Consider the following 20490-nt stretch of genomic DNA (forward strand, 5'->3'; position numbering starts at 1 on the left):
GTGTAGATCAAGTGTTTACATTGAAGCATATATGTGAACAGTATTTAGATAAAGGTAGGGAAGTTTTTATTGCATTTATGGATTTAGAAAAGGCATATGATAGAGTGGATAGAGGAGCAATGTGGCAGATGTTGCAAGTACAGTGGACCCCCGGTTTACGATATTATTTCATTCCAAAAGTATGTTCAGGTGCCATTACTGAACGAATTTGTTCCCATAAGGAATATTGTGAATTAGATTAGTCCATTTCAGACCCCCAAACATACACGTACAAATGCACTTACATAAATACACTTACATAATTGGTCGCATTGAGAGCTGATCGTAAAGTGGGGGTCCACTGTATATGTAAATGCTGTGAAGAGTTTTTATGAGGATAGTGAGACTCAGGTTTGGGTGTGTAGAAGAGAGGGAGACTACTTCCCGGTAAAAGTAGGTCTTAGACAGGGATGTGTAATGTCACCATGGTTGTTTAACCCTTTGAGGGTCGACAGGCCCTCTCCGAGACTCATTCTCAGGGTCGGCCAAATTTAAAAAAAAAAAAAAATCTTATGAAAAGATAGAGAATCTTTTCCCAATCATAATGACACCAAAAGTATGAAATTTGATGGAAAACTTGCGGAATTATGCTCTTGCGAAGTTAGCGGTCTCGGCGATGTTTACGCATCGGCGATTTTGCCCAATTTGAGCCCCATTTTCGGCCAATTCGACTGTACTAGTCAACAAAAAACATGAATATTTAGCTAGAACTCCATTTTTTCTATTGAATGAGTGCAAGAAACCACCCATTTACCAATTTCAACTATCCATTACAGTGGTCAGAATTTAGGAATTTTGCCAATTTCACACAAATTTCAAAAGATGCCAATTTCCAAATAGGGTCCAGAATAAACAAGAAAGACATTACTGGCACTAAAATGACATTTCCTCTGTTCATTAGTCACGTCTCAAGGCCCCTCTTACATTCTTTTGCTTTCCACTTTGAATTTTTATTCTCACAAAAAATAGAAGATTTACTGTTATGCAGACTACTGCATTAGTGTAAAAAATGGCATAAATAATATTGGCGCACTTGCAGAAGAATATCAGACTCACCAGTTGACGTGTATTGGATGCTTGGCATGATTTGTTTACTTTTGAACTTTGGTAAAAACCGAACATTTCTGCTACTTTGAGTTCAATTTCAAGGTACTTTTCATTGTAAAACCAGTCAAAATCATCTCAATTTCTGTAATATGTCTTCCATTCTATAAAATGAGACCAAGAAAACTAGAATACAACAATAAATACCATACGAAAATACAGTGCAAAGTCGCTGTTTTATTCCAAAAAAACGGTCAATGTTTTTTTTCTCATTATGCACTGTGTGCTGCAGGATTTTTTTATACTGTGCACACTGACCACATAGACCCATTCTTTCATATGTATGCCTACCAGCTTTCTCCCACTAGACTTGAGGGCGCTAGAATTTAGGTGTACTAGTACGTCAAAAACCCTGGGTCGTAAGCCGTACTAGTACGGCCGAAACCCTCAAAGGGTTAATATATTTATAGATGAGGTTGTAAAAGAAGTAAATGCTAGGGTGTTCGGGAGAGGGGTGGGATTAAATTATGGGGAATCAAATACAAAATGGGAACTGACACAGTTACTTTTTGCTGATGATACTGTGCTTATGGGAGATTCTAAAGAAAAATTGCAAAGGTTAGTGGATGAGTTTGTGTGTGTGTGTAAAGGTAGAAAGTTGAAAGTGAACATAGAAAAGACTAAAGTGATGAGGGTACCAAATGATTTAGATAAATAAAAATTGGATATCCAATTGGGGTGGAGTATGGAAGAAGTGAATGTTTTCAGATGCTTGTGAGTTGACGTGTCGGCGGATGGATTTATGAAAGATGAGGTTAATCATAGAACTGATGAAGGAAAAAAGGTGAGTGGTGCGTTGAGGTATATGTGGAGTAAAAAAACGTTATCTATGGAGCCAAAGAAGGGAATGTATGAAAGTATAGTAGTACCAACACTCTTATATGGGTGTGAAGCTTGGGTTGTGAATGCAGCAGCGAGGAGGCGGTTGGAGGCAGTGGAGATGTCCTAAGGGCAATGTGTGGTGTAAATATTATGCAGAATATTCAGAGTGTGGAAATTAGGAGAAGGTGTGGAGTTAATAAAAGTATTAGTCAGAGGGCTGAAGAGGGGTTGTTGAGATGGTTTGGTCATTTAGAGAGAATGTACCAAAGTAGAATGACATGGAAAGCATTTATATCTGTAGAAGGAAGGCGGGGTAGGGGTCGTCCTCGAAAAGGTTGGAAGGAAGGGGTGAGGGAGGTTTTGTGGGTGAGGGGCTTGGACTTCCAGCAGGCGTGCATGAGCGTGTTCGATAGGAGTGAATGGAGACGAATGGTATTTGGGACCTAACAACCTGTTGGAGTGTGAGCAGGGTAATATTTAGTGAAGGGATTCAGGGAAACTGGTTATTTTTATATAGCCGGACTTGAGTCCTGGAAATGGTAAGTATAATGCCTGCACTCTAAAGGAGGGGTTTTGGGATATTAGCAGTTTGGAGGGATATGTTGTGTATCTTTATACATATATGCTTCTAAACCGTTGTGTTCTGAGCACCTCTGCAAAAACAGTGATTATGTGTGAGTGAGGTGAAAGTGTTGAATGATGATGAAAGTATTTTCTTTTTGGGGATTTTCTTTTTTGGGTCACCCTGCCTCGGTGGGAGACGGCCAACTTGTTGAAAAAAAAAAAAAAAAAATGTATGTGTAGTGTGACCTAAACATAAGCAGAATTAGCAAGACGTACCTGAAATCTTGCATGTTTACGAGACAAAAAAGACACCAGCAATCCTACCATCATGTAAAACAATTACAGGTTTCCATTTTACACTCACCTGGCAGGACGGTAGTACCTCCCTGGGTGGTTGCTGTCTACCAACCTACTACCTATATTTATGATTCTTATTATTATTTATTATTATTATTAGTTGTTCTTTGTTACACTGCTTAGTTACATTTTTCGATACTTTATTTTTACTGGAGAGAAAATATGAATTTTATTTTATAGAAGTGAAGAAGTTTGGGTTCACTGGGCACCCATAAATGTACATATCCTAAAATTTTTGAAACTTGTAATTACTAATGAGCTTATTAATCAGTGTTTTCTAGAAAGAATAACTTTTTTTTTTTCAACAAGTCGGCCGTCTCCCACTGAGGCAGAATAACTACTGTTTTCAAAACTTCTTTAGGTATGTGCTGAATGCATTTGTTAAATAATTTCCCCTAACCTTGTTTTTCGGTGTGTGTGTGCGCATGACGTATCTATCCAAACCATACCACGGGTGGGGTTTGATCCCACGGTCAGAGAGTCTCAAAACTCCAGACCAGCTAGCCACAATAAGATTCGTCCAACTAGGTATATTTCTACACCATAGGAAGGTTAGCATAGGCACCACTGTGACCACATCTATCTTTTTGTCTAGTTAAATAATTCAGGTGAATATTTTCAAACTTATTTCCAAACATTTTATACAGTAGTCGGTCATGTCACTATCAAAGATACCTCTTCTAGTTCAACATTACTATGTGATCACTTGTATGGTACTAACCTTTGTTGGTTGTGGGCCCCAGCCAAGCCCTCGTGCCAGCTTGCCAAAGAATTGAGACATCCTGTCATGTAGGCTGCCCTCTGGTATCACCGATCCATCACACACTAACTGAGTAATAAACAATGAAACACCCATCTATGTAGCAATTTGGAGGATAACATTTAAAGAATCACATGTGTCTAAATTTCAAATTTAAAGTTTGATAATCAAAACTAATAACTATTTAATCAATACAGTAAAAGTCATTCTAATACTGTAATTAAAATGGCAAAAATTAGCGGTATTGTATCTTCAAATCACATTAAAGAAATTTCTTGTTGCTGCTTCTGCTAAATAGCAGATCAACCAGGCTGTGATGGCTATGTGGGCCAGCAAGCTGCTACCAGCATCAGCCTGGCTGAAAAGACAATCAATAAAAAAATCTGGCCTCAAGATGGACTGCAAAGGTAGAAAAGCCCTCAAAACTGATGACAGGTACACATGTAAAAGAAAAATGATTATCTACTTCCAAAAATTCCATTTTCCTCAATATCGTACAAGAATTATCAATGATAATAGAGTATATATCAATTTGTCAGGCTACAAGACAATCTTCTTGTAACTAAATTAAGAAAAAATTAAAATTTAAGCATTTTTACTTTATTATTCCATTTACATAAAGGAACATCACTTTAACATTTTACAGAGGAATTCATTATTGCATTCTACCTTCATTAGTTCCATAACTACTTCTAAGATTTTCATCTACAGATATGAATTCATTGAAAAATGGTTTGCAAGTGCTATTCCAAGAAATGCTGAGTTCGACAAGAGTATACATGTATATACACAAACTTAATCAATTAAGTAAACCAAAATTAATAATAATTTACACTATGTTCAAAATAAAGAATAATGGAGAACATGCACCTCAGATACTGTATTTCAAATGTGCTTCAGTAACCAAGACCTGTAAATAAACAATAACAACTTACAAAAAGGACTGTAGGTACGACTTAAGAATGTGTAAAAATGTCACTAGACAAAAACTATCAAAATTATAAATAAAACAAGCAATGATGGGATCATATACTCAAATGCATATTTAGAGAGTCATCATAAACAAGAGGCACTTGCTTGAAAAAAAAAAAATTTAAGTTTAGCAAGAAAAAAAAAAAGAATTAAGATAAAAGAAACACCAATAAGTGTACAGCTACCCTATGAAAAAAGCAATGCATAATGATTGAAATAAAGAAGCTGTTGAGCACAAATTCTTACATAATAGTACAGTAAATATACCTCAGAGTTTGGTATGGTATTAGTATCATAGGAAATTTGACACCACACACTAGCAAAATATCCAAATTAGGCACATACATTTCCATTATCTGTGAAACACAGTACTCCAAGTGGTTTGCCACGGATAAACACTATGTAATACGGTGGACCCTCGAGTTACTAACTTTTTTCGTTCCAAACGGCTGGTCAAATGCTGTTACTGAACGAATTTCCTCTCATCAGGAATACATAATGTAAAATAGATTAATCTGTATCAGACTGCTGAAAATATATTTACAAAAACACTTACAAAAATACACTTACATAATCTGTCATGTGGGAGTGGTTCTTAACTCGAGGGTCGACTGTATTACCATCTTCACTAGAAATACTGGCATTATTAACTAGACTTTCTTGATAAATACGTATACAAGCTTTTAAAATAAAACACACTACATCTTTATCAAGAAAACCGAGACAGCTCATCAAGCTCTTATAGTACAAAAGGTACTATGGCATTATTTTCAGCAAAATAGAATGCTGGAAATCATCACATGGTAGACATATTATGATAGTGAGACAGCCATCATTATCATTACCTGGAGATTACCTGGAGAGAGTTCCAGGGGTCAACGCCCCTGCGGCCCAGTCTGTGACCATGTTCAATATACTAAAACAACTTTATTTCTATGAAGTTAAGTAATGTACGGTATACAATTAGGGTAACCAACATGTACAAACTACTTTATAAAAAGCCCCTTGCTATGCAAACCATTTTGGGCAGCCTTAAAAATAACTTACAATTACTAGACAATGAGAGAGTGCATAATATGACTATTTGCTAGTTTAATCTGCAGGCTGAGTGTTGTTTTCATACACGTAATGCCATCTTGTGGAAGTGTTCTCAAACTCGCTTATATGTAGTACGTATTATTATAGTATTATTGATTAGTAGTAATACATATGTACAGTGTTTTAATAATTCATATTATTATACAGTGGATCCCCGCATAACGATCACCTCCGAATGCGACCAATTATGTAAGTGTATTTATGTAAGTGCGTTTGTACGTGTATGCTTGGGGGTCTGAAATGGACTAATCTACTTCACAATATTCCTTATGGGAACAAATTCGGTCAGTACTGGCACCTGAACATACTTCTGCATTGAAAAAATATCGTTAACCGGGGGTCCACTGTATTATGTTTTTTTTTTAACACACTGGCCGTATCCCACCGAGGCGGGAGGGCCCAAAAGGAAAAATTAAAGTTTTCTCCTTTTACATTTAGTAATATATACAGGAGAAAGGGTTACTAGCCCCTTGCTCCTGGCATTTTATTCGCCTCTTACAACACACATGGCTTACAGAGGAAGAATTCTGTTCCACTTCCCCATGGAGGTAAGAGGAAATAAACAAGAACAAAAACTAGTAAGAAAATAGAAGAAAACCCAGCGGGGTGTGTGTATATATATATATGCTTGTACATGTATGTGTAGTGTGACCTAAGATAAGTAGAAGTAGCAAGACGTACCTGAAACTTTGCATGTTTGGGAGACAGAAAATGGACACCAGCAATCCTACCATCATGTAAAACAATTACAGGCTTTCGTTTTACACTCACTTGGAAGGACGGTAGTACATCCCTGGGCAGTTGCTGTCTACCAGCCTACTACCTAAAATTATATTATGTAAATTATATATAATATTATATGTATTATTATTAGGAGCACTTAGGAGTCTGTGGAGACAAAGAACTTTGTCCTTGAAGGCAAAGAGGGGAATGTATGAGAGTATAGTTTTACCAACGCTCTTATATGGGTGTGAAGCATGGGTGATGAATGTTGCAGCGAGGAGAAGGCTGGAGGCAGTGGAGATGTCATGTCCGAGGGCAATGTGTGGTGTGAATATAATGCAGAGAAATCGTAGTTTGGAAGTCAGGAGGAGGTGCAGGATTGCCAAAACTGTTGTCCAGAGGGCTGAGGAAGGGTTGTTGAGGTGGTTCGAACATGTAGAGAGAATGGAGCGAAACAGAATGACTTCAAGAGTGTATCAGTCTGTAGTGGAAGGAAGGCAGGATAGGGGTCAGCCTAGGAAAGGTTGGAGGGAGGGGGTAAAGGAGGTTTTGTGTGCGAGGGGCTTGGACTTCCAGCAGGCATGCGTGAGCGTGTTTGATAGGAGTGAATGGAGACAAATGGTTTTTAATACTTGACGTGCTGTTGGAGTGTGAGCAAAGTAACATTTATGAAGGGATTCAGGGAAACCGGCAGGCTGGACTCGAGTCCTGGAGATGGAAAGTACAGTGCCTGCACTCTGAAGGAGGGGTGTTAATGTTGCAGTTTAAAAACTGTAGTGTAAAGCACCCTTCTGGCAAGACAGTGATGGAGTGAATGATGGTGAAAGTTTTTCTTTTTCAGGCCACCCTGCCTTAGTGGGAATCGGCCAATGTGCTAATAAAAAAAAATATTATTATTATTATTATTATTATTATAATAATAATAATACTCTTGCTTACCATTTGGAATTTTTATTCACACAAAAGAAATAGAAGATTTACTGTTATGCAGACTACTGCATTATTGTAATACAGTGGACCCCCGCATACCGATGGCACCACATAACGATTAATCCGCATACCGCTTGCTTTAATCGCAAAAATTTTGCCTCGCATACCGCTTAAAAACCCGCTCACCGATTTTCGTCCGAGACGCGTCCAATGTGCGCCCTCAGCCAGCCTCACATGTGCCGCCCGTGCCATTGTTTACCAGCCAGCCTCCGCGGTAACATCCAAGCATACAATCGGAATATTTCGTATCATTACAGTGTTTTCGGTGCTGTTTCTGGAAAATAAGTGACCATGGGCCCCAAGAAAGCTTCTAGTGCCAACCCTACACCAATAAGGGTGAGAATTCCAATAGAAATGAAGAAAGAGATCATTGATAAGTATGAAAGTGGAGTGCGTATCGCCGACCTGGTCAGGTTGTACAAGAAACCCCAATCAACCATCGCTACTATTGTGGGCACCAGAAAGGCAATCAAGGAAGCTGTTCTTGCCAAAGGTTTAACTGTGTTTTCGAAACAAAGATCGCAAGTGATGGAAGATGTTGAGAGACTCTTATTGGTGTGGATAAATGAAAAACAGCTAGCAGGAGATAGCATCTCTCAAGCGATCATAAGCGAAAAGGCTAGGAAGTTGCATCAGGATTTAATTAAAAAAATGCCTGCAACTAGTGCTGATGTGAGTGAATTTAAGGCCAGCAAAGGTTGATTTGAGAGATTTAAGAAGCGTAGTGGCATACATAGTGTGATAAGGCATGGTGAGGCTGCCAGTTCGGACCACAAAGCGGCTGAAAAATATGTGCAGGAATTCAAGAAGTACATAGAGACTGAAGGACTGAAACCTGAACAAGTGTTTAATTGTGATGAAACAGGCCTGTTTTGGAAGAAAATGCCAAGCAGGACCTACATTACTCAGGAGGAAAAGGCACTCCCAGGACATAAGCCTATGAAAGACAGGCTTACTTTGTTGATGTGTTCCAATGCTACTGGTGATTGCAAAGTTAAGCCTTTATTAGTGTATCACTCTGAAACTCCCAGACCGTTCAGGCAAAAGAATGTCCTCAAGGAGAATTTGTGTGTGCTGTGGAGGGCAAACAATAAGGCATGGGTCACTAGGGACTTTTTCTATGACTGGTTACACCATGCATTTGCCCCCAATGTGAAAGATTACCTAACTGAAAAGAAATTAGAACTTAAGTGCCTCCTGGTGTTAGACAATGCCCCTGGTCATCCTACAGACGTGGCAGAGCGACTTTATGGGGACATGAAATTCATTAAGGTGAAGTTTTTGCCTCCTAATACCACTCCTCTCCTGCAGCCCATGGACCAGCAGGTTATTGCAAACTTCAAGAAACTGTACACAAAAGCTCTGTTTGAAAGGTGTTTTGTAGTGACCTCAGAAACTCAATTGACTCTAAGAGAGTTTTGGAGAGAGCACTTTAATATCCTCAATTGTGTAAACCTTATAGGTAAGGCTTGGGAGGGAGTGACTAAGAAGACCTTGAACTCTGCTTGGAAGAAACTGTGGCCAGAATGTGTAGACAAAAGGGATTTTGAAGGGTTTGAGGCTAACCCTGAGAGGATTATGCCAGTTGAGGAATCCATTGTGGCATTGGGAAAGTCCTTGGGGTTGGAGGTTAGTGGGGAGGATGTGGAAGAGTTGGTGGAGGAGGACAATGAAGAACTAACCACTGATGAGCAGATAGATCAACTTCAAGAGCAAGAGGCCAGACCTGAGAAAACTGGTTCAGAGGAGGGGAGAGAGAAATTGAAGAAGTTGCCCACTACAAAGATTAAGGAAATCTGTGGAATGTGGCTGAAAGTGCAAACCTTTATGGATGAGTATCACCCTCACACAGCTATTGCAAGCCGTGCTGGTGATTATTACACTGACAATGTTGTGAAACACTTTAGGGAAGTCATAAAGGAACGAGAGGTACAGGCCACTATGGACAGATATGTTGTGCGAAAGAAGTCCAGTGACTCTGAAGCTGGTCCTAGTGGCATTAAAAGAAGAAGGGAAGAAACCCCAGAAAAGGACTTGACACCTCAAGTCTTAATGGAAGGGGATTCTCCTTCTAAACACTAACACTCTCTCTCCCCTCCTCCCATCCCATCAATCATCACCAGATCTTCAATAAAAGTAAGTGTCATGTAAGTGTGCATGCCTTTTTCAGTTTGTGTGTATTAAAATTAACATTTCATGTGGTAAAAATTTTTTTTTTTCATACTTTTGGGTCTCTTGCACGGATTAATTTGATTTCCATTATTTCTTATGGGGAAAATTCATTCGCATACCGATTATTTCGCATAACAATGACCCCTCTTGCACGGATTAAAATCGGTATGCGGGGGTCCACTGTAATTGTAGAAACAATATCAACCCATTCATGACTGCATATTTGGAATGGCCACTCAGACCGGCACTGTTTACTCTCGAACGTTGGTAAAAATCGCACATTTCCGTTATATGCACTTCACTTTACATGTATAATGGCACACAACTTGTCGTGACGTCACTGCTTTAAGCAGGCCTACTGCTGCCACCTTCCCTTGTTATATATTTTATTTTTCCTTTCCCCTTTTGCTTATTAACTTTTTCACTCTCACTGTATGGTGCCCCACATTTCACTTGTTAGCCAAACGCTGATAATTCTTGAACAGCCACTTCCACACTCACTTTGATCTTTGTATGTTTGAATCTGTGTGGCAACAGTGCCTATAGACTCACAATGGCTTGGCGCTTTGAAATATTGATAATTTCAGCTTCCTCTCGACTATTTTTAACTAATAACTTTAGTTATCACTCATATTATTGTTCACTGACGATGTCACTACCACTGATTACTGCTAGCATTTACTGCACGCCTTACAAAAACACTAGGGTTCTCGGAGCCTTGTGCACCCACGTCTGCACCCCACGGACCCACGCGCGTGTGTGCGTGCCTGTGTGTGTGTGTGTGTGTGTGTGTGTGTGTGTGTGTGTGTGTGTGTGTGTGTGTGTGTGTGTGTGTGTGTGTGTGTGTGTGTGTGTGTGTGTGTGTGCCTGTGTGTGTGTGCCTGTGTGTGTGTGCCTGTGTGTGTGTGCCTGTGTGTGTGTGCCTGTGTGTGTGTGCCTGTGTGTGTGTGCCTGTGTGTGTGTGCCTGTGTGTGTGTGCCTGTGTGTGTGTGCCTGTGTGTGTGTGCCTGTGTGTGTGTGCCTGTGTGTGTGTGCCTGTGTGTGTGTGCCTGTGTGTGTGTGCCTGTGTGTGTGTGCCTGTGTGTGTGTGCCTGTGTGTGTGTGCCTGTGTGTGTGTGCCTGTGTGTGTGTGCCTGTGTGTGTGTGCCTGTGTGTGTGTGCCTGTGTGTGTGTGCCTGTGTGTGTGTGCCTGTGTGTGTGTGCCTGTGTGTGTGTGCCTGTGTGTGTGTGCCTGTGTGTGTGTGCCTGTGTGTGTGTGCCTGTGTGTGTGTGCCTGTGTGTGTGTGCCTGTGTGTGTGTGCCTGTGTGTGTGTGCCTGTGTGTGTGTGCCTGTGTGTGTGTGCCTGTGTGTGTGTGCCTGTGTGTGTGTGCCTGTGTGTGTGTGCCTGTGTGTGTGTGCCTGTGTGTGTGTGCCTGTGCCTGTACTCACCTATTTGTACTCACCTATTTGTGGTTGCAGGGGTCGAGTCTTAGCTCCTGGCCCCGCCTCTTCACCGGTTGCTACTGGGCCCTCTCTCTCCCCGCTCCATGAGCTTTATCAAACCTCGTCTTAAAACTGTGTATGGTTCCTGCCTCCACTACGTCATTTTCTAGGCTATTCCACTGCCTTACAACTCTATGACTGAAGAAATACTTCCTAATATCTCTCTGACTCATTTGTGTCTTCAACTTCCAATTGTGGCCTCTTGTTTCTGTGTCCCCTCCCTGGAACATCCTGTCTTTGTCCACCTTGTCTATTCCACGCAGTATTTTATATGTCGTTATCATGTCTCCCCTGACCCTCCTGTCCTCCAGTGTCGTCAGGCCGATTTCCCTTAATCTTTCTTCATAGGACATTCCCCTTAGCTCTGGAACTAACCTTGTCGCAAACCTTTGTACTTTCTCTAGTTTCTTGACGTGCTTTATCAAGTGCGGGTTCCAAACAGGTGCTGCATACTCCAGTATGGGCCTGACATACACAGTGTACAGTGTCTTGAATGATTCCTTACTAAGGTATCGGAATGCTGTTCTCAGGTTTGCCAGGCGCCCATATGCTGCAGCAGTTATCTGATTGATGTGTGCTTCCGGAGACATGCTCGGTGTTATACTCACCCCAAGATCTTTCTCCTTGAGTGAGGTTTGCAGTCTTTGGCCACCTAGCCTATACTCTGTCTGTGGTCTTCTGTGCCCTTCCCCTATCTTCATGACTTTGCATTTGACAGGATTAAATTCGAGAAGCCATTTGCTGGACCAGGTGTCCAGTCTGTCCAGGTCTCTTTGAAGTCCTGCCTGGTCCTCATCAGATTTAATTCTCCTCATTAACTTCACATCATCTGCAAACAGGGACACTTCTGAGTCTAACCCTTCCATCATGTCGTTCACATATACCAAAAATAGCACTGTTCCTAGGACCGACCCCTGTGGGACCCTGCTCGTCACAGGTGCCCACTGTGATACATCATTACGTACCATGACTCGTTGTTGCCTCCCTGTCAGGTATTCTCTGATCCACTGCAGTGCCCTTCCTGTTATATGCGCCTGATGCTCTAGCTTCTGCACTAATCTCTTGTGAGGAACTGTGTCAAAGGCCTTCTTGCAGTCCAAGAAGATGCAATCAACCCACCCCTCTCTCTCGTGTCTTACTTCTGTTATTTTATCATAAAACTCCAGAAGGTTTGTGACACAGGATTTGCCTTCCGTGAATCCGTGCTGGTTGGCATTTATAGTCTTGTTCCGTTCCAGGTGCTCCACCACTCTCCTCCTGATAATCTTCTCCATAATTTTGCATACTATACATGTCAATGACACAGGTCTATAGTTTAGTGCCTCTTTTCTGTCTCCTTTTTTAAAAATGGGAACTACATTTGCCATCTTCCCTACCTCAGGTAGTTGCCCAGTTTCCAGGGACGTGTTGAAGATTGTGTGTGCGCCTGTGTGTGTGTGCGCCTGTGTGTGTGTGCGCCTGTGTGTGTGTGCGCCTGTGTGTGTGTGTGCGCCTGTGTGTGTGTGTGTGCCTGTGTGCGCGCCTGTGTGTGTGTGCACCTGTGTGTGTGCACCTGTGTGTGTGCGCCTGTGTGTGTGCGCGCTTGTGTGTGTGTGCCTGTGTGTGTGTGCCTGTGTGTGTACTCACCTAGTTGAGGTTGCGGGGGTTGAGTCCGAGCTCCTGGCCCTGCCTCTTCACTGTGTATGTGTGTGTTGGGGATGGGGGGAGCTGATCTGACCCCATTATAATACCTGTTTAAACTTGTGGCAGGGAGTATCAACTACTATTACTATCATCCCTTACCACACCATCACCAATCGACATTATTACAATACGTAATAATAATAATAATAATAATAATTTTATTTCTACAAGTACACATATATGTACAAGGTATACAGGCCTATCTGACATCAATGACATACTACTAGTACATAGTAAGCCACTTGTTATGCTGAGCACTTCGGGAAAATTAGGTCAGTTTTGTCCCAGGATACGACCCACACCAGTTGACTAACACCCAGGTACCCATTTTATACTGATGGGTGAACAGGAACAGCAGTTGTCTTATGGCAACGCGTCTTTAATGTTGTCCAGCCGCACCGGAGAGTCGAAATCAGTGTGTGAGCTGAGTGCGCTAGTGATCGAGCTATGGAACACCTTGGCTAGTGTAAGCCACATTCTTTTACCAAACTGTACCCAGGGCCGGATTAAGAAGTCTCCGGACCCTAGGCTATTCAGATTGGCGGGGCCCCTTTGAGTTACGGGTAAGCGAAGCGACCCCTTCCAGCTTGGGGTGGGGGAGTCGGTGTGAGCCTGTTTAAGGTCTAATTAAATACATTCTGGCTATTTAGATTAAATTTAATAGGGAAAGTACATCAAGACAACCAAAACCATTTACCAACAGCCATTATAACTATCTTGTTAAATCATGCATTTTAAAGAGAATAAACTCAAGACAGCATAGTATTACTAGATTAGGCTATTAAAGTAGTGACATCATGTACCTATTATATTCAGCATAACCACTACAGCACTATTATTCCCTTTATAAATCACTGACCATTATTGTTATCATTGCATCATGCATAAGACTATCAAATCATATAAACTCAAGAAAGTAAAGAATTGTTTATATTCACAGGCACTTCTTAAATAAACTTTTTTCTGGATTTCATATTGGCAAAATCATCAATTATATTCTGAAAATCAATATTTCTTGTTAGATCAGACTCAATGGTCAACAAGGCTAGGTTACACAATTTGTCTTGGCTCATTGTTGAACGGAGCTGGTTTTTCACTCTTTCAAAACAGAAAATGAACATTCTCCTTCACAGTTAGTAGCTGGAAGTGTTAGGAAAAGGCGATACACTATGTCAACATTAGGGAAGGTTTCTGAGATACCTGCATTTCTTAAATGTTTCAAAGCAGCTGAGGGTGCACATTTTTCAGGTGGAGCTTTAATCTGATTCATATATCCAGAAAAATGAACTATTTCTTCAACAAATGTGTCCTGAACATCTGCTGAAAGGTGTTGTTGCAACTTTAATGCAGCTTCTCTCAATTCTGCATCTGGCATAGTAGTAATTTTGAACAGAAATCCAAACTTGTCATTGAGATTCTGGTAGATTTCTTTTCTTTTCACCAATTTTGTAATCAGTGAATCCAGAATGACGAAGTATGTAGCTGTCTTACATTTCTGCCTTGGTAGCAACACAATTTCATTGTCCGGCTCTTCAAAATTGCGTTTCCTCTTCCTTGACCGCTGATGATCAGCCCGGAAACTGTAGTCTTTCACCAGCAGTTTAGCTTTCTCTTCAAACATTTCAAAAGCTTCATCATTGCGAAGTGAGCTTACAAATTCCACTAAGCCTGCATAGAGGTTAGCACAAGTAGCCATTTCAATTTCAATTTTCTGAAGTGTCTTGTTCATGGCATTTAACCGTTCCAGTATACAGTCCCAAAGCACACAGAGTAAGGCCAATTCAAAATCTTCCAATTTTGATGCTAAGCTGGCTGCTTCGCTTCTTGTAATTGCTGTCTGGTCTTCATCCTCTGCTATTTGGATCAAAGCAGAACGTATTTCAGCAAAGCTGTCTTTCAAAGCATGTGTTGCATCATGCTGCGCTGACCACCTTGTTGTTGATAATGATTTGATGACATCTCCATGAATGGTTGACTTGAGTGTACTCCACCGATGCGTTGAAGCAGAGAAAAAATTAAAGAGTGCTTGTAAAAGTCCAAAAAATGAAACTGCAGCGACACACTCCGCAGCACATGACCCAACAAGATTAAGAGAAAGTGCTGAGCAGGGCACATATACAGCAAGTGAGTTGATTTGCTTGATACGGGCTTGCAATCCATTATATTTACCCGACATGTTACTTGCATTGCCGTAGCTCTGGCCACGGCAATCCATAATAGAGAGATCATGTTCAAGCAGAGTATCCATTACTACATTCATCATTATTTCTCCATCATGGCCTGAAAGAGGAATGAATTTTATAAAGCGCTCTACAGGCTTACCACTGGAGTCTACAAAGCGAACAATGAATGTCAATTGATCTGTATGTGAAATATCTGGTGTTGAATCTACACTTATTGCAAAGTATTTTGCAGTTTTCACAGCTGCTATGATGTTATTGAGGACCTTCTTAGTCATCAGTTCAATAAATTCATTTATAGTAGATGACATGTAAGATACAGTGCCTCTTCCTGCATTCCCAAGGCGTGACACATGATTTGCTAAGAATGGATCAAATTGTGCTAACAGTTCTATGATCCCTAGGAAATTGCCATTGTTTTCTGAACCAAAAACCTCATTTTCTCCACGGAAAGCAAGTCCTCTTAGAGCTAAGAATTTTACAACAGCAACAACTCTTTCTAGAACTCTTCTCCAATAAGTGCGCTCTTTTTCAGTTTGATTTTCCAAATGAGAATCCAATAAGCCTTTTTTCTGTGCACGAAATATACTGGCTAAAATGCAGCTCCTGTGAGTGGTGCTGTTTTCATGTTCCTCGAAACGCTTGGAATTTTTCCAGTAATTGAACCCGTGTGAAGGTATTTTCTTTGGTAGAAAATAGCTTGCATGCTGAACAGTACACTTTTTCTGAGCTTTCAGAGTATACCATCCATGATCTTTTCACAGTTTCTGAATTTGCAAGCTTCCTATAAAACATAGATGACTTTAAACAACGACGACTTCCATCATCATAAATCCTTGCTGATTTCCTAAAGTCAATGTTCAGAGTTTGACTGAAGTTTTCTGCAATGAAAGCATTATGTAGAGAATCTGGGATTACATTTGGCCATGAGGCAGGATCTTTTAAGACAAATCCTGTGGATGAAATGTCCGTTGAGACATTGAGAGGAGACACAAAAGAAGTAGATGCTAGCTGAGAAATAATGGAGGGAGGGCTTCCTGTATGATCTGACGTATCTGCAGATTCAACTGTACTGGTAACATCAGAAACTGTTTTCGTGAGCATGCCTGTGATCTTTCTGCAGCTTCCTACATCTTTCTTTTTCTGTTCTTCTTGAATTTTCTTCTTTCTTTTCTGTGACCCACTCGCATAAGAATGTCCAACATCACGTTCACGAGATGCCATAATGAGGATGTATCACTGTCTGTAATCATGCAAATACAAATTTTTCATTATCAATTATTATTAATTTTTTAATTATTAAATTTTTTTTTATGTCAATTGGGGGGATATGGCCCTTGTAGCCCCCTTTCCTCTGGCTGTGCATCTAAAAATTCAAAACGTTACCAGAAAGGAGTCATATACAGAACTTTTACCATAGATTAGGTTAGTGATTTGGGCTACGAATATTTTACTAATTCATCCTCCTTGATCTCCAATTTACTTAAACAGAAATCATACTGAGTCCAAGAACAATGCACAATGGTATTTATATTACCATTTTCATAGCTAAACTAATCATTATGTTTTGCATGATATATGGCCTACCACCATAGATAAGGACATGAGAATTAAAGAATGCAGGGACAATTTTCAGTTTCACCCAACCAACGATTTTCTGATGTGGCTTATGTGTTTCTGGGGAAATGTGTAGTAAATTAATTGATGTTCTACATCACTTCCGTCGCAACTTGAAAACTAAGCATTTGCGACGGAAGTGATGCAGAACATCAATCAATTGAGATCTGTTATTGAAATGATAAAGACTTAAAGACAGGACAAAGTGCTTTTAAAACCTACAAACGGAAGTCAGTTTGCGTTTTTAGGTTTTCTTTATAGTATTTTTACCAAAAATGCGTCTTTACTGGTCCATGCGTCTTTACTGGTCAAGTAACCCTATCAGGTACCTCCCTTAACATTTAGAGGTGAAAACAAACATTTATCCATACACATCAATGTCTATCAACAACACTTCAGTTAATTTGTCACAGTACAAGTCTAGATAACGTGTAATTACTACAGAAAATTGGAGAGGAATCTCCCATACTCACCCATTAGTGGGAAAACACAGCTGTTCTGATGTAAACAAAGGCGTGTTGAGTGTTGCCATCTATGGTTAGGTTTATTTATTTTTATTTTATTTTGTTTCATTATTTATTTTTGCTTTGATTAATTTTTAAAAATCAATTTTACTCTCCAAACACTTGAACTTTTTAGGTAGGGACCCCTTTGCACTTGCACCATGTGCGCAGTCTTGGATGAGCCCCTGAACCCCTTGGACCGCGGGGCCCCCAAATGCGCGGGGCCCTAGGCAACTGCCTCGTTTGCCTATGCGGTAATCCGGCCCTGACTGTACCAATGAATGCTGTTGCTTGTTGGTAGGTGTGTGCATGGGTGTAGAGGATTGATGGAGCCCTACATAAACATGAGACAGGGAATATTAGCTACTACTGCCATCACTAGCTATCAACTTAGGAAAAAATAAGCCACATTTCCTTACTAAATTGTTCCAAGCATATAAACACTCACCACATTAATACCAAATAAACATGTATACAAAGACGAAGGCATCTGAGAAAGTAATAATTAAATAAAAAGGCTTGTTATAAAATGGTGTAGATGATGAAATTTTATATGGCCATCAGACTTACACTACAATGAACAAGATACTCTCACGCACCACATTAAGTCAGAAGCTGGCTTTCCACAGGCTGTAGTAATCAATAAGCAGAAATATTTTCATGGTTGAGCCGATTTCTCAAAATTCTACAGCGTGATTATGGAGTTGCTTTCCCATGAATCTTGGTATTGGGAACAAAATTTCAGTTGCAATATATTGCAGATGTAAGAATTGTGAGCCTCAACTGTATATGCTCTAGTTAATAATTCTCAGGTGTCAAGAGCTAAGTGTAACAATGAGAAACATTAGGAAGGATGTACTTTACACAATCATTCTCTACAAAGCACTGACCTCATGGCGTGCATCGATGGCGTCTTCTATGTTGTCCATTTATCAATGCATCTTGGATCACCTAAGATGAGTTAGCAATTAACTATGGACTTGATTTCCATTTTCATATAGAATCCCCATCAACAAGAATCTACAGTACTTACTAAAACAAATTCCCTAAGAAAATTATAGTTCATGTCATAGATCATTACACTGTACTGCACATTTAGGTAACAGTAAATATTATCATGAAATGAAGCCATACTGCTAATCAAAAGCTAATTCAAATTCACTGTTTGAATATGACCAGAGCTTTCTCTTGGCCAAAGCAAATGTTACCTTAATGTATTCCAGATTTCTACTAGGCCTTAAAATAAAGTGTTTATAAATTAAAATTATTGTTTTCCAGCACCTCTATAAAACACCCCCACTGCAACAAATGAAAAGTCATCCATTAATATTCAATATCTTACTACAAAAAGTCACTGAGGGGTATTTTGTGAATTTAACCAGTGGGATTCCTTAATATCCAACAGGACAAGTCCTTAACCCTTTGAGGGTTTTCGTCGTACTAGTACGTCTTACGCGTAGGGGTTTTTGACGTACTAGTACTCATAAATTCTAGCCGCCTCAAATCTAGTGGGAGAAAGCTGGTAGGCCTTCATATGAAAGAATGGGTCTATGTGGTCAGTGTGCACAGTCTAAAAAAAATCCTGCAGCACACAGTGCATAATGAGAAAAAAAAAACTTTGACCATTTTTTTTGAATAAATCAGCGACTTTGCAGTGTATTTTCGTATGGTATTTATTGTTGTATTCTAGTTTTCTTGGTCTCATTTTATAGAATGGAAGACATATTACAGAAATAGAGATGATTTTGACTGGTTTTACAAAGAAAGGTGCCTTGAAATTGAGCTCAAAGTAGCAGAAATGTTCGATTTTTACCAAACTTCAAAAGTAAACAAATCGTGCCAAGCGTGCAATACACGTCAACTGGTGAGTCTAATATTCTTTCACAAGTGCACCAATAATATTTATACCATTTTTTACACTAATGCAGTAGTCTGCATAACAGTAAATCTTATATTTTTTGTGAAAATAAAAATTCAAAGTGGAAAGCAAAAGAATATAAGAGGGGCCTTGAGACGTGAATAATGACTAGAGGAAATGTCATTTTAGTGCCAGGAATGTCTTTCTTGTTTATTCTGGACCCTATTCGGAAATTGGCATCTTTTGAAATTTGTGTGAAATTGGCAAAATTGCTAAATTCTGACCACTGTACTGGATAGTTGAATTTCATAAATGAGTGGTTTCTTGCACCCATTCGATAGAAAAAATGGAGTTCTAGCGAAATATTCATGTTTTTTGTCGACTAGTACAGTGAAATTGGCCGAAAATGGGGCTCAAAGTGGGCAAAATCGCCGATGCGTAAACATCGCCGAGACCGCTAACTTTGCGAGAGCATAATTCCGTAAGTTTTCTATCAAATTTCAAACTTTTGGTGTCTTTATGATCGGGAAAAGATTCTCTATCTTTTCATAAGAAAAAATAATTTTTTTTTTTTTTTAAATTTGGCCGACCCTGAGAACGAGTTTCGGAGAGGGCCTGTCGACCCTCAAAGGGTTAATGTAGGCAATGTTTACATCCAGAGTGAAACATCTACAATATAAGCTTGTGTGGATTACTGTTCATTTTTTTGTCAGCAGTTCTTGCCTTATATCCATCCAGTCACACATATACCCATGAGTAATGTTTTTCTAGGATCACATAATCCTTTGGATTACATGTATGCCTGGGGGTCCCACACATGCCTGGGGTTACACATTATTATTATTATTATCATTATTATTATTATCATTATTATTATTATTATATTACTATTACATTATTATATTATTACTATTACATTATTATTATATTATTACTATTACATAATTATTATATTACTATTATATTATTATTATTATTACTGATGTTAATAATAATTTAAACAACAGATAAGTGTGTTTCCTGCATAACCACATCAATGTTGGACAATTTTGATCAAGAAATTGTGCTGAATTAGGACCAGGGAATTTTGTGAATAGTGACCACATTTTTAAAGGGGGAAGTGTAATGGACATACTGTATTATATTTTGGGTAAATAGAATTAAAACTATTGTTTTGCTAGCAAAATAACTTAATCCAACCTAACATAAAATTACTACTTTTTCTAGATTGTCTTTGGTTAGGTTTATTTACCAAATATCTGCAAAGATAGTGATTATGTACGAGTGATGGTAAAAGTGTTGAATGATTAAAGTTTTTTCTTTCTTTTGGGGATTTTCTTTCTTTCTGGGTCACCCTGCCTTGGTGGGAAACAGCCGACTGTATTAAAAAAAAAAAAAAAAGTTTCCTCTCCTACTGATTCAAAATATGTCTAATGCACAACTCCTTTAATGTTGGGGAATTTACAAAATAGCCCACATGCAAGCTAAAATCTAAGCAGGAACTCTAAGATAAAACTTTGTTCAAATTATTAACCCAGAGTTAGTAACCCATTATAACCCGATAA

At 39.5% G+C, this 20490-nt stretch overlaps 1 protein-coding gene across 5 annotated transcripts in view; it reads right to left on the bottom strand.

The window, feature by feature from the left end:
• LOC128694644 (85/88 kDa calcium-independent phospholipase A2) overlaps nt 1–20490 on the bottom strand; it is a 133122-nt gene that overhangs the window by 105539 nt on the left and 7093 nt on the right. For 2 of the 5 annotated variants that reach the window (XM_070095865.1, XM_070095863.1), the window contains exon 2: nt 3608–3711. In XM_070095865.1, the coding sequence (XP_069951966.1) occupies nt 3608–3711 (104 nt within the window). Of the gene's footprint in view, nt 1–3607; nt 3716–17957; nt 18019–20490 lie in introns of all 5 variants that reach the window. The other 3 variants (XM_070095864.1, XM_070095867.1, XM_070095866.1) reach the window with 3 other exon arrangements.

The sequence above is a fragment of the Cherax quadricarinatus genome, chromosome 51, assembly GCF_038502225.1.
Source record: "Cherax quadricarinatus isolate ZL_2023a chromosome 51, ASM3850222v1, whole genome shotgun sequence".
Classification (NCBI taxonomy): Eukaryota; Metazoa; Arthropoda; class Malacostraca; order Decapoda; family Parastacidae; genus Cherax; species Cherax quadricarinatus.